Source organism: Oncorhynchus mykiss, chromosome 16, assembly GCF_057628025.1.
Source record: "Oncorhynchus mykiss isolate SJ-2025 chromosome 16, ASM5762802v1, whole genome shotgun sequence".
Taxonomy (NCBI): domain Eukaryota; kingdom Metazoa; phylum Chordata; class Actinopteri; order Salmoniformes; family Salmonidae; genus Oncorhynchus; species Oncorhynchus mykiss.
Window position 1 is genome coordinate 21,156,780 of NC_143037.1, and position 13,221 is coordinate 21,170,000.

The 13,221-nt window shown below is 43.4% G+C and overlaps 2 protein-coding genes across 4 annotated transcripts in view; one reads left to right on the top strand and one right to left on the bottom strand.

The window, feature by feature from the left end:
• The window catches only part of ift140 (intraflagellar transport 140 homolog (Chlamydomonas)), a 62,361-nt gene that overhangs the window by 25,488 nt on the left and 23,652 nt on the right, over nt 1-13,221 (top strand). The window lies entirely within an intron of this gene.
• The window catches only part of tmem204 (transmembrane protein 204), a 12,230-nt gene continuing 1,490 nt past the window's right edge, over nt 2,482-13,221 (bottom strand). Inside the window, exons 2-4 of one of the 3 annotated variants that reach the window (XR_016487173.1) lie at nt 12,444-12,599; nt 4,618-4,946; nt 2,482-4,286 (exon numbers count right to left, since the gene is read on the bottom strand). Coding sequence is in view for 2 of the 3 variants with exons in the window: in XM_090202218.1 (XP_090058344.1) it covers nt 4,702-4,946; nt 7,211-7,415 (450 nt within the window). In the remaining variant the exon portion in view is untranslated. Of the gene's footprint in view, nt 4,947-7,210; nt 8,633-12,443; nt 12,600-13,221 lie in introns of those variants that run through there. The other 2 variants (XM_021565198.3, XM_090202218.1) reach the window with 2 other exon arrangements.

The following is a 13,221-nucleotide window of genomic DNA, read 5'->3' on the forward strand; positions in this document are numbered from 1 at the left end:
CTAGGAGACAGAACGTGTCTCCTTCCTGAGCGGTATGACGGCTGCGTGGTCCCATGCTATTTGTACAGATGAACATAGTACCTTCAGGCGTTTGGAAATTGCCCCCAAGAATGAACCAGACTTGTGGAGATCTACAATTTTTTTTTTCTGAGGTCTTGACTGATTTCTTTTGATTTTCCCGTGATGTCAAGCAAAGAGGCACTGAGATTGAAGTTAGGCCTTGAAATACATCCACAGGTACACCTCCAATTGACTCAAATTATGTGAATTAGTCTATCAGAAGCTTCTAAAGCCATGACATAATTTTCTGGAATTTTCCAAGCTGTTTAAAGGCACAGTCAACTTAGTGTAAACTTCTGACCCACTAGAATTGTGATACAGTTAATTATAAGTGAAACAATCTGTCTGTAAACAATTGTTGGAAATATTACTTGTGTCATGCACAAAGTAGATGTCCTAACCGACTTGCCAAAACTATAGTTTGAAATTTCGCCTCTCACTGTTGACGTTGAGACTGGTGTCTGTTTCTCAAACTAGACACTAATGTACTTGTCCTCTTGCTCAGTTATGCACCGGGGCCTCCCACGCCTCTTAATTTCCTGGTTATAGCTAGTTTGTGCTGTTCTGTGAAGGGAGTAGTACACGGCGTTGTACGAGATATTCAGTTTCTTGGCAATTTCTCGCATGGAATAGCCTTCATTTCTCAGAACAAGAATAGACTGACGAGTCTGATGGAGTGGCCATCACAAATCCCTGACCTCAATCCTATAGAAGATTTGTGGGCAGAACTGAAAAAGCGTGTGCGAGCAAGGAGGCCTACAAACCTGACTCAGTTACACCAGCTCTGTCTGTCAGGAGGAATGGGCCAAAATTCACCCCACTTATTGCGGGAAGCTTGTGGAAGGCTACCCGAAACGTTTGACCCAAGTTAAACAATGCTACCCAAGTTAAACAATGTTTAAGGCAATGCTACCGAATACTAATTGAGTGTATGTAAACTTCTGACCCACTGGGAATGTGATGAAATAAATAAAAGCAGAAATAAATCATTCTCTAAAATATTATTCTGTAAATGTGAAATGGGAATTTTTACTTGGATTAAATGTCAGGAATTGTGGAGACTGAGTTTACATTTATTTGGCTGAGGTGTATGTATACTTCCAACTTCAACTATATATATAAATATATATATATATTATAACTGAAAATCTTGTGTGTGTATATATATACACTGCTCAAAAAAATAAAGGGAACACTTAAACAACACAATGTAACTCCAAGTCAATCACACTTCTGTGAAATCAAACTGTCCACTTAGGAAGCAACACTGATTGACAATAAATGTCACATGCTGTTGTGCAAATGGAATAGACAACAGGTGGAAATTATAGGCAATTAGCAAGACACCCCCAATAAAGGAGTGGTTCTGCAGGTGGGGACCACAGACCACTTCTCAGTTCCTATGCTTCCTGGCTGATGTTTTGTTCACTTTTGAATGCTGGCGGTGCTTTCACTCTAGTGGTAGCATGAGACGGAGTCTACAACCCACACAAGTGGCTCAGGTAGTGCAGCTCATCCAGGATGGAACATCAATGCGAGCTGTGGCAAGAAGGTTTGCTGTGTCTGTCAGCATAGTGTCCAGAGCATGGAGGCGCTACCAGGAGACAGGCCAGTACATCAGGAGACGTGGAGGAGGCCGTAGGAGGGCAACAACCCAGCAGCAGGACCCCTACCTCCGCCTTTGTGCAAGGAGGAGCAGGAGGAGCACTGCCAGAGCCCTGCAAAATTACCTCCAGCAGGCCACAAATGTGCATGTGTCTGCTCAAACGGTCAGGAACAGACTCCATGAGGGTGGTATGAGGGCCCGACGTCCACAGGTGGGGATTGTGCTTACAGCCCAACACCGTGCAGGATGTTTGGCATTTGCCAGAGAACACCAAGATTGGCAAATTCGCCACTGGCGCCCTGTGCTCTTCACAGATGAAAGCAGGTTCACACTGAGCACATGTGACAGACATGTAGGGAGGTCATACAGGCACGTGGAGGCCACACACACTACTGAGCCTCATTTTGACTTGTTTTAAGCACATTACATCAAAGTTGGATCAGCCTGTAGTGTGGTTTTCCACTTTAATTTTTAGTGTGACTTCAAATCCAGACCTCCATGGGTTGATAAATTTGATTTCCATTGATAATTTTTGTGGGATTTTGTTGTCAGCACTTTCAACTATGTGAAGAAAAAAGTATTTAATAAGAATATTTCATTCATTCAGATCTAGGATGTGTTATTTTAGTGTTCCCTTTATTTTTTTGAGCAGTATGTATATGTGTGTGTGTGTGTGTGTGTATATATATATATATATATATAATCATTTTTATTTGTGGTAACACAATTTTTATATATACTGTTTTCTATACTGTATATAAGAGTCTTAGACATCACACACAATAGAACAGTATTTTAAAAGACAATACCACACATTATTGTAACATTTGTATTATTTGTTATTATTTTCATGCACACTCACTGTTTGGCTTGAAAGTGACAACTCCACGAACAGCTGATTTCCTTTCAGCAGTATGATATAATAGCAATATAATAGCAATATTTTAATACACCTGTATAACATTAATTTAAGTACATGTACCAGAAGCGAGCAGATTATTGAATGTTTATGGTGTTTACTTTATGTCTGTTGGGCAAATCTGAAATCATCAATGTCCTGAGGTCTGAAGATCTGAAAATAGTCTTCTTTTAATACAATTTGCCCATTAAACACCCTTTGGTGGTTTGGATAGAATGAATGAATGTGCAATTTTGTGCATACGTACACTGCACTTGACAACATTGAGTTCTCAAGATAAAGGTAGACCTAAATCTCTTTTTAATATTAAGAATAATATAAACAATATGCAGGAAGTATATGTTATTACATACTGTAAGTGCACTAAGAACAAAACATGTCAAGATCCAGCTTGATCTTTTCCTAAACAGGGTGTTTTCATGGAGTTTTGCTGAGGAAATTCCAGGTCAAACAAGCCTTCAAGCACACTTTGGAGTAATTGGCTTACTACAACATGCCTACTAAAACGACAAATTCACTACAGCTCAGTGTTTCCCCTAGGAGTTTTTTCAGCAGTGGTGGTAGAGTTAGCTGTTTTTAGGATGTTTTAAATGTTTAATATAATTGAGTGGTGAATATAAGTGGTGGCCATGGTTTAGCAGCGGCGGTGCACTGCATATAGGAGAAACACTGCAGTTTATGGTTTTAAAACTGACTTACATACACTATATACAAAAGTATGTGGACACCCCTTCAAATTAGTGGATTTGGTTATTTCAGCCACACCCATTGCTGACAATTTTATAAAATCAAGCACACAATCATGCAATAGACAGACATTGGCAGTAGAATGGCCTTGCTGAAGAGCTCAGTGACTTTCAACGTGGCACCGGCATAGGATGCCACATTTCCAACAAGTTAGTTCGTCAAATGTTTGTCCTGCTAGAGCTGCCTCAGTCAACTGTAAATTCTGTTATTGTGAAGTGGAAACATCTAGGAGCAACAATGGCTCAGCTGTGAAGTAGTAGGCTACACATGCTCACAGAACGGGACCCCCGAGTGCTGAAGGACATAGTGAGTAAAAACTGTCTGTCCTCAGTTGCAACACTCACTACCGAGTTCCAAACTGCCTCTGGAAGCCACGTCAGCACGATAACTGTTTTTCTCGGGAGCTTCATGAAATGGGTATCCATGGCCGAGCAGCCACACACAAGCCTAATATCAACATGCTCAATGCCAAGCGTCGGCTGGAGTGGTGTAAAGCTCGCCGCCATTGGACTGCAGGGAATAATGATCTGGGGCTGTTTTTCATGGTTCGGGCTAGGCCCCTTAGTTCCAGTGAAGGGAAATGTTAACACTACAGCATACAATGACATTCTAGACAATTTTATGCTTCCAATTCTCTGCTTCCAACTTTATTCAACAGTTTGGGGAAGGCCCTTTCCTGTTTCAGCATGTCATTGCCCCCGTGCACAAAGCAAGGTCCATACAGTAATGGTTTGTCGAGATCGTTGTGGAAGAACTTGACTGGCCTGCACAGAGCCCTGACCTCAACCCCATCGAACACATTTGGGATGATTTGGAATGCCAATTGCGAGCCAGGCCTAATTGCCAGGCCAACATCAGTGCCCAACCTCACTAATGCTCTTGTGGCTGAATGGAAGCAAGTCCCCGCAGCAATGTTCCAACATCTAGTGGAAAGCCTTCCCAGAAGAGTGGAGCCTGTAATAGCAGCAAAAGAGGGATCAACTCAATATTAATGCCCATGATTTTTGAATGAGATGTTCAACGAGCAGGTGTCCACATACTTTTGGCCATGTTGTGTATCATTCATATTTTTTTTGTGTTAGCTGGATGTTTTATGGAGACACGATCCTTGCATCAAGGAGTGTTACTCAGTCCAGGGAAAAATTTGAGTTCCACTGGTCATTGTAAATGATGAAGCCATGAAGTTCGGAGATGTAGAACTATACAACAGTGAAATCATGTTAGTCCAGCACTGGTAGAGCCACAACAAAACATGTGTCTTCTGTAGAGTAAATAATTGAGGCACCTGTTTGGGTGAAAATATGCAGAGACTGTCAGAGCATTGTCTATTCTTCACCCTGTTAGGTTCAAGAGTCAGGGCTCGGGGGGCTCAGCAGGGTGACTCCACATAGTCATTGTCGAGGCGTGGGTGGAAGTTCGACGCCAGCGAGCGGCTGATGACAATGACCCGGGGTGTGAGGCAGTCGTCGCGGCGATGCAGGATGTTCCAGATGAGCATGGCAGCCGCGAGCGTGGCCAATAAGCAGGCGGCGATGTCCACGTAGCACGAGTAGGACAGGTGTGTGTACGGGCCAATCCGGTAGAACGTCACCAAGCCGATCACCAGCACAAAACCTGGGGAGGGAGAGCGTTAGGGAAGGGTTAATTCAGTGAGGCCTTAATCATTCAAACCAGAGAGAGCCAAATCTCTTGTGTATTTGGTCTCCATCTCAAACAATTGAATCAATTGAATTTATTTTAACGGTGCCGTTGATGGAGAGGGGATTTTAGAATATCATCATCTCACTGTTGCCAACTCTACTAAAATCCTCACGATTCATTCTAGTCAACATTTACAATATAGCAATCACAGGTAGAGGGGCATTAAAATCTATTGGGGATAATCAGTTGCTGGCATGAATATAGGAAGCCTCATGACCCTTGGTCCCTATTATTATATTGAGTATGACCATATAATAGTAGGAACATTTTATACAGGTAGATCATGCTGCATATTGGCCTGCTGTGCTTAGAAATTCTCTGAGCCTTTAAGCCCAGAAGGGGCTCTGCTTGTGGTCTTTGAATTCTAAACGTTTCCTATCTGGGAGGACTACTGATATTTCAGCATCAAAGGACACACGCAAGGAAACCGTCCTTCTCAGAAAAGCTATCCAAATAAGTTTGAAAGCCGTTCTAATGTGTTACTGATGTAATGTTGAAACATATTGCTGTAACTTGCGTCACCATGATCGGGGAAGATTGCAAAAAATGAGAGGAGCCATTTATATCACTGTTCCATCAACAAACGTTAATCAAGATACAATCCGCATTAAGGGACACAGCGCCACTGTTCGCCACCCCAACGCCTTTGTTATTGTTTTGTTGGTGAAAACAAAGGAGAGGCGCATTGGGCAGCGCGGTAAAAATAAAATCCAAAAAATCAAATGCTGTGAATATTCTGCTGTCCTATCGCCATGTGCATTGATGTCAGAGGGGGAAAAGTGTGTTTGTTTTTTGCAACTTCTTTGTTGTTGTATTATCCAAAACGGATGTGGCACTTTCACCAGTTAAAGATTTCAGCTCTAAGGTTTGGATATTTATTGGTGAAAAAAACCAAGGTGGGGAATTTACCCCTGTTCCCCCAACCAACCCTGCCCCCCCCCCCCCCCCCACAAAGTATGATGACAACATTTGATTTGTAACCAAAATGAACCATCACCCACAATGGATTGATCACTAGCCTAGATCTCAATGAGGAACTCCATTTCCCAGACTTAAGTGATGACTGGAGCCAGTCAATAGTTCAACAATAACACTCGTTTGGGAGCATGTCCGATCAACAGTTGGTATAAATAAAGGCACCAAAAATACTTGCTGGAAAAGGGGATGTTGGTCCATTAGGATATGAATCAGTCAGTTTCCTGTGGCTGGCCAGTGACGGTGCCAGACAAACGTTATTTAAATGTTGTGTGAGAGTTTGGCTGTGTATGTCTCTCTCTGTATGGGTGATTCTGATCCATAAGCCTGTCTTTGTTTATGGGAGTTTGACGCTAGGTAATTGTATATGCCTGTGTGTGATTTAATATGCGTGTGTTTGTTTATGTTTCTTATGTGTCTGCATTTGAGTATGTAACTTGCGTGCAAGTGATTGTCTGGCCATCTGTGTGTTTAACCTGCTTGACTCACTTTATTAAAAAAAATCCTAAAGCCTCTCTCCTCCCCAGTCCCCGGGCTCCAGGCTATGTGAGCTGTGTGAATGGCTTTTTTTTTGGCACATTCTTATCTGTCGGGCTTCCTTCCCCTTTTTCCTCTTTCCATCCTTCCTTCCTTCCCTTCTCTCCACACCCCCCGCTTCAGGTTAGCATATGGGGATGTTTGACACAGTCAGCCTGTCAACAACCTTCCTGAAAGACACTGACTGAACCCATTCTTATCTCATTGTAATTAAACTAGGTCCTGGAAATTCACTGAGCTTACTGCTTCCTGCTTGTCCTTCCAATGAATCTATTATCATTCTTAAACTAGGACAACTAGTAGTCATGTCATACCTGAATGACTTAGCACTATTCAATGAATAGAGAATGATTGGTATGACCACCAGCCCACTAAATGCCCTTAGCTTAATCCGCGGTGCACTCAACTGTGCTGTGAAGTCACCCACAAGCCTAAGAGGTCCCAGTGTTCAAATTCCTTGACTTTTTAAGCCTATTGCTTTTGGCTTGCCTTTCTCTTCCTCCAGAAAGAAGCACATATTTCCCTTGGTATTGTTCTTTCTGGAGATATCATTGCCCCGTTGTGTATGGGAGACACAATAGCCAAGGCCACAGTTTGGACGTGGTGCCAGCTGTGCCCCCCCTCAAATTCACATCTCAAACCCACGTGAATCTCTAACCCTTCACCTTTTATCCTCTGATCCTCAGGCAGAGCTCTCTCCATTCCGTCGCACATTCCTGAGCCCGTCAATCTCAGGGGTTGAAAACAGGCCAGTGTTACACTCAGCCACAGCTCAGCCCTGCTGCTGAACCCAATGTTGAGATATCGCTGGGTGGAATTGGATATTGTTATCCCACCGTCTGCATGTGATAGCTGAGTTTTTTGGCACATCCCGAAAACAGAGCATTCTTTCCCGAGAAAGCCTGGCTGCTCGTAAATATAACTCCCATTCACAGCGGAGAGAGAGAGAGGCCCATTCACTGGCTCTCAGTGGGGGAGGAAAGGAACTGCTGAGCGGTGGAGGTCTACTTAACTGGCCCGAACTCAGGAAGTGAAGGCAATGGGGATGATGGGGAAATCACTAAGTCTGCTGGTGTTCAGTATATTATAAATAATGTCAAGATGTTTTAGTTTTTTTTCAGTGGTGGAGATGAAGATTATGAAATGCCTGACTGGGCTGTGGGACAGTGGATGTGCATTGATTATTCAAATGTAACTGTTAACGGACATTACCCGTGGATTATTGTGAATAACTAACGGGTAACAACCAATCAGCATCCAGGATCCAAACCATCTGTTTTATAATATACTATAGACTAGTCTTGCCTTTTGAATCATTGTCAAGATCTGTCAAATCAGGTCTTGGCTCTGGCTGTTTGTATTTCCATACAGTCTCTTATTTCATGGTCAATATAGTAACAGCTAAATATAACAAGGCAATGAGAAGCCTTGGGAACACTGAAACCTAGGAACCATTGTTATCTCTACTGCCTTGGAAGTCCTCACCAAGTCATCTATATTCTGCTCACTCTTGATGTCCAAATATGGTCTCGTCTTCATATAGTGGCCAATGAGTACAAAGGATGATGCATTTTTTTTTCAGGCAGCGGGTATTTTTATCTGGGGGAAGTAGGTGCTTCTGTATTTCTCTCACTCATTAGTCATGTCACTATTCTTATTCATGTCAACATGTGGGTTTATAATAGACGGGCTGTTGTTTTTTAAATTCTTAAAAAAAAAAAAAATGTACAGCTACTGACAACCGTCCTAAATATCCATCTATACCTAATTATTCTGCCGTTGTATACACATCTCACACATTGATGAGACAAGTCCTTGTGTGCCAAACAATAGTTTGGCTCAGCGTGTTCTTTTGGAAGGGGATGATTTGGGTGGGTCCCGCCTAAGACCTTCAGATAAAAGTCCCAGCGATGCGTGGCCGAAGAAGCTAGCATTTTTATCTCATGTCGATAGAGGGGACCCCTTTATTTGCTCCTGTTCCTGTGCATTCTTTAAACACAGGCATAAAAGCTAGGCCAAGCTTATCTGGACGGCAGCTGTTCCCACCCTACGGAGATGTGTATGAAAGGACGTTTCTGTACCGACCAACCCAATACACGCGAGCACACACCCTCCCTTCCAGCACACACACACACTCTCAGTCCCTGTCGAACTGTCTTTTGCGTCCGCTCCCTTCTCTTTCCTCCACTGCTTGGGGTTTGCATAACAGGTAGTCGCAGGCATTTCCTTGTCCTGAGCAGGGATATCCTGGCGCCCGACAGTCGCTCCCTGGCTCGCTGCAGCTCCGGGCCGGCCCACCAGACCGCACCGACCACCTGCTATATTTAGCCATCAGACCCTTGGATGCTGCCCCCGCTGTGCCACAATACTGACCGGGTCTGACATCCCTAAACAATAAGATGTGAGCCCGACACAACGTGACAACGTTGGGCACTTGGACAGGGCCATGCCCACACTGCCACACAACCCTCTGGAATAGAGCTGCCCCCCCTCCTCTCCTTTCCATTGCTATTCCTGGTGGTCCTTCTTTTTAATTGACTTTTCAAGAAAATTACATCTTGGAACGATAACAGTTGATCCTTTTTGGGGGTTTTTGGTTTGTTTAGTCTGTCTGGATTTGTTTGTTTTTTGTCCTCTAGCCAAGCCTCAAAGCTCCATGGGTTTCTCTTATGTGTTGCACTGGGGAACGAGGGACTTTTGTTTCTTAGCAACACACTGTGACCATTTTTAGATCTGAGGAACGTTCAGAAAGTGATGAACACTTGCTCGTTCACTTTAGATTCCCCTGTATTCTCACTTTATATCTGGTAGTGCATTGGTGTCTTGCTTTGGGCAGTAGGTGTTTTATAGTGTGGTTCCCTAACTCAGGGGTTTTCAACCTACGGCTATGCAGGGGTCCGCCAATTATTATTATACTTTTTTGGGGGGGGTGGTGGCGGGGGGGGGGGGGGTTTGAAAAAAAAATATATATATTTTATGAATATTGCTTGCTGCAACAGAATACCATCGTGGATACCATTTTTATGTCTCTGCGTCCATGCCAAAGTCTTGAACTATAGAAAACTCTTAGGCAGGCTGTGTAGGTAGTAATTTTCAGGGTTGAAAAACAATTTCAGTGTCGACTTAAACGACCAAAACTAGATAGAAAGCATGCAGAAAATATTTTAAACTATATCATTTGTATAATACCATCTTTGAGAACTAACAATCAAATAAAAGCTAGACAGTCTGGGAGAATTGAAAATGTAAAAAAAAACAGGCATTCAGAGCACATACCCATTTGATTCTGTTATGTTTGAGCAGAGGAACACAACATTAGCCATGGCAAAATGCACAGAATTGCAGGAAATGAGCTTTAAAACTGCAAAATTCTCTCTCAGCTCCATGCCAAACTATGTAGAATTGCTGAAAATTTGCTTCAAAACTGCAACATTTGCTCAGCTCAGTGGAAAAATGTGTAGAATTGCAGAAAATGTGTTTTACAACAGCAACATTTTCTCCCTGCCGCCAAGATGCCTTTGTAGCTAATAGTCTTTACACTTCCTCTTTCCAATGAACTGTGAGGAGGTCAAAATAATGAAACTGTCTTCCAAATCTATTCATTTTAAAATGTTGATTACTTCTCCTTGCCATTATTATTCACCTGATGATAAGACGTGAATGATCTTTTTGCTAACATATGATGGGGTCCCTGGGTAAGAAAAGTTTGCCTCACTTATGTTTAGGTGTATGCTGGTGTCTGCAGGTCTCAACAAGTGTTTCTCTCTGTAGTGTTTGATATTGGATCATTCCATGTGAAAATGAAACCAAAATGTCCATGCATGTTCTATTCCACAGAAAGATCCCTTGAAGAAAGGATTTTTGACATCAACTGTGTTTAGCATTTTTGTCTTTTTGTTTTCACATAGAATGACCGACTGTACTTGGCCGTCTGCAGTGTTCATGTCCAGGCTTGTTAGTTTAGTTTTTTTTCCTCTTTTGTAGGTGTTGGATAGGCTGACACATATGGTTGCTTGAAAACTCAGCAAAAAAAGGAACGTCCTTTCACTGTCAACTGTGTTTATTTTCAGCAAACTTAACATGTGTAAATATTTGTATGAACATAACAAGATTCAACAACTGAGACATAAACTCAACAAGTTCCACAGACACGTGACTAACAGAAATTGAATAATGTGTCCCTGAACAAAGGTGGGGTAAAAATCAAAAGTAACAGTCAGTATCTGGTGTGGCCACCAGCTGCATTAAGTACTGCAGTGCATCTCCTCCTCATGGACTGCACCAGATTTGGCAGTTCTTGCTGTGAGATGTTACCCCACTCTTCCACCAAGGCACCTGCAAGTTCCCGAACATTTCTCGGGGGAATGGCCCTAGCCCTCACCCTCCGATCCAACAGGTCCCAGACGTGCTCAATGGGATTGAGATCCGGGCTTTTCACTGGCCATGGCAGAACACTGACATTCCTGTCTTGCAGGAAATCACGCACAGAACGAGCAGTATGGCGGGTGGAATTGTCATGCTGGAGGGTCATGTCAGGATGAGCCTGCAGGAAGGGTACCACATGAAGGAGGATGATTTCTTCCCTGTAACACACAGCGTTGAGATTGACAACAAGCTCAGTCTGATGCTGTGACACACCGCCCCAGACCATGGCGGACCCTCCACCTCCAAATTGATCCCGCTCCAGAGTACATGCATCGGTGTAACGCTCATTCCTTCGAGGATAAACGCGAATCTGACCATTACCCCTGGTGAGACAAAACCGCGACTTGTCAGAGAAGAGCACTTTTTGCCAGTCCTGTCTGGTCCAGCGACGGTGGATTTATGTCCATAGGCGACGTTGTTGCCGGTGATGTCTGGTGAGGACCTGCCTTTACAACAGGCCTACAAGCCCTCAGTCCAGCCTCTCTCAGCCTATTGCGGACAGTCTGAGCACTGATGGGAGGATTGTGCGTTCCTGGTGTAACTCGAGCAGTTGTTGTTGCCATCCTATACCTGTCCAGCAGGTGTTATGTTCAGATGTACCGATCCTGTGTAGGTGTTGTTACACGTGGTCTGCCACTGCGAGGACGATCAGCTGTCCGTCCTGTCTCCCTGTAGCTCTGTCTTAGGCGTCTCACAGTACGGACATTGTAATTTATTGCCCTGGCTACATCTGCAGTCCTCATGCCTCCTTGCAGCATGCGTAAGGCACATTCACGCAGATGAGCAGGGACCCTGGGCATCTTTCTTTTGGTGTTTTTCAGAGTCAGTAGAAAGGTCTCTTTAGTGTCTTAAGTTTTTATAACTGTGACCTTAATTGCCTACCATCTGTAAGCTGTTAGTGTCTTAACGACCGTTCCACAGGTGCATGTTCATTAATTGTTTATGGTTCATTGAACAAGCATGGGAAACAGTGTTTAAACCCTTTACAATGAAAATCTGTGAAGTTATTTGGATTTTTTACGAATTGTCTATGAAAGACAGGGTCCTGAAAAAGGGACTTTTCTTTTTTTGCTGAGTTTATTTGTGCACCATCTCAGAGCCACAGAAACACATTCTGTCTACGCTAGTCTATCTTTTTTTTGCAAGGGACTGGCAAGCTAGGGTCCTTTCTGCCGCCTTGAATGACCTCTTACATTACAACTAATACCTGACAACTGACAAAATAATATTTACGGCTAACCATCTACTAGACCGCAAACCATCATCCCAAGAAACAGTGGCGGTCTGTGAACCAGAGGTTTCAGACACTGGGGTAGGCTATATGTAGCTATAAACACTCTGCCCCATGATCTGCGGTTAGTGTATTAAAGCCACATTCTTGGATTCGTTATTCTTCAAGAATAAATAAGTAAATATAAAACATTTGAGCAGATTCCCAGGCTATAGCTCTAACTAGGTTGGTATGGTACTCACTGGCCAACTGGAACAGCGCGGCGATGGCCTCCTCCCACCACTGGGAGTCCTGGGTGACGAAGGGCAGCTCCATCAGGCCCAGCAGGAAGATGAGCTGCCCGGCCGTCAGTGCCACCGTAGCCATCAGGTTACACGCTCGCATCATGTCAAACTGCACTGGGGGGGGGCAGAGAGAGGGGGATACGTTTTCTCGGATGATCTCTCTGGCCAAGACGTCAGTTTTACAGTATGTTTACGGACATATTGATACATTGTTATTGATGGATCCATGTAAGTTGTGCAAGTTTTTAGCTCAAACTATAGACCGAGGCACTCCACCTGCTTGACAAGTCACTGTGATGACCTGTTGATTTCAGATTGCTGTGTGTCATACTGTGATATCGAATGAAAGGCTGTTGTCATTACCTTGAAAAAGGAAAGGAGAGCTACACACTCTAGGAGCTCAGATGCAATATTTGAATAACCTAATAACAAACGTTTTGTCATAACTTGACATAACCAGTCAATCAAGCCCTGATAGTAAGAATCCCGAACTGTCCCTTTTTTTTTTATCGTTGTATGTTATAAATCAGTCCAATACAGCCCTGGCAGCCGTCTGTTCTCTCTGAATGAGATGGACCATTTCTGGTTTATTTGCATCACATTCCTCAACTGTCAACAACCTTGGTTTAGCATCTTGCTGTGTCTGGTTTGGCGATGCACATGATCGTTGTTGATCTCCATGCACAAAAGATGACATAACATTCAATTGCTTTATTGCATCGTCAATGATCTGCTG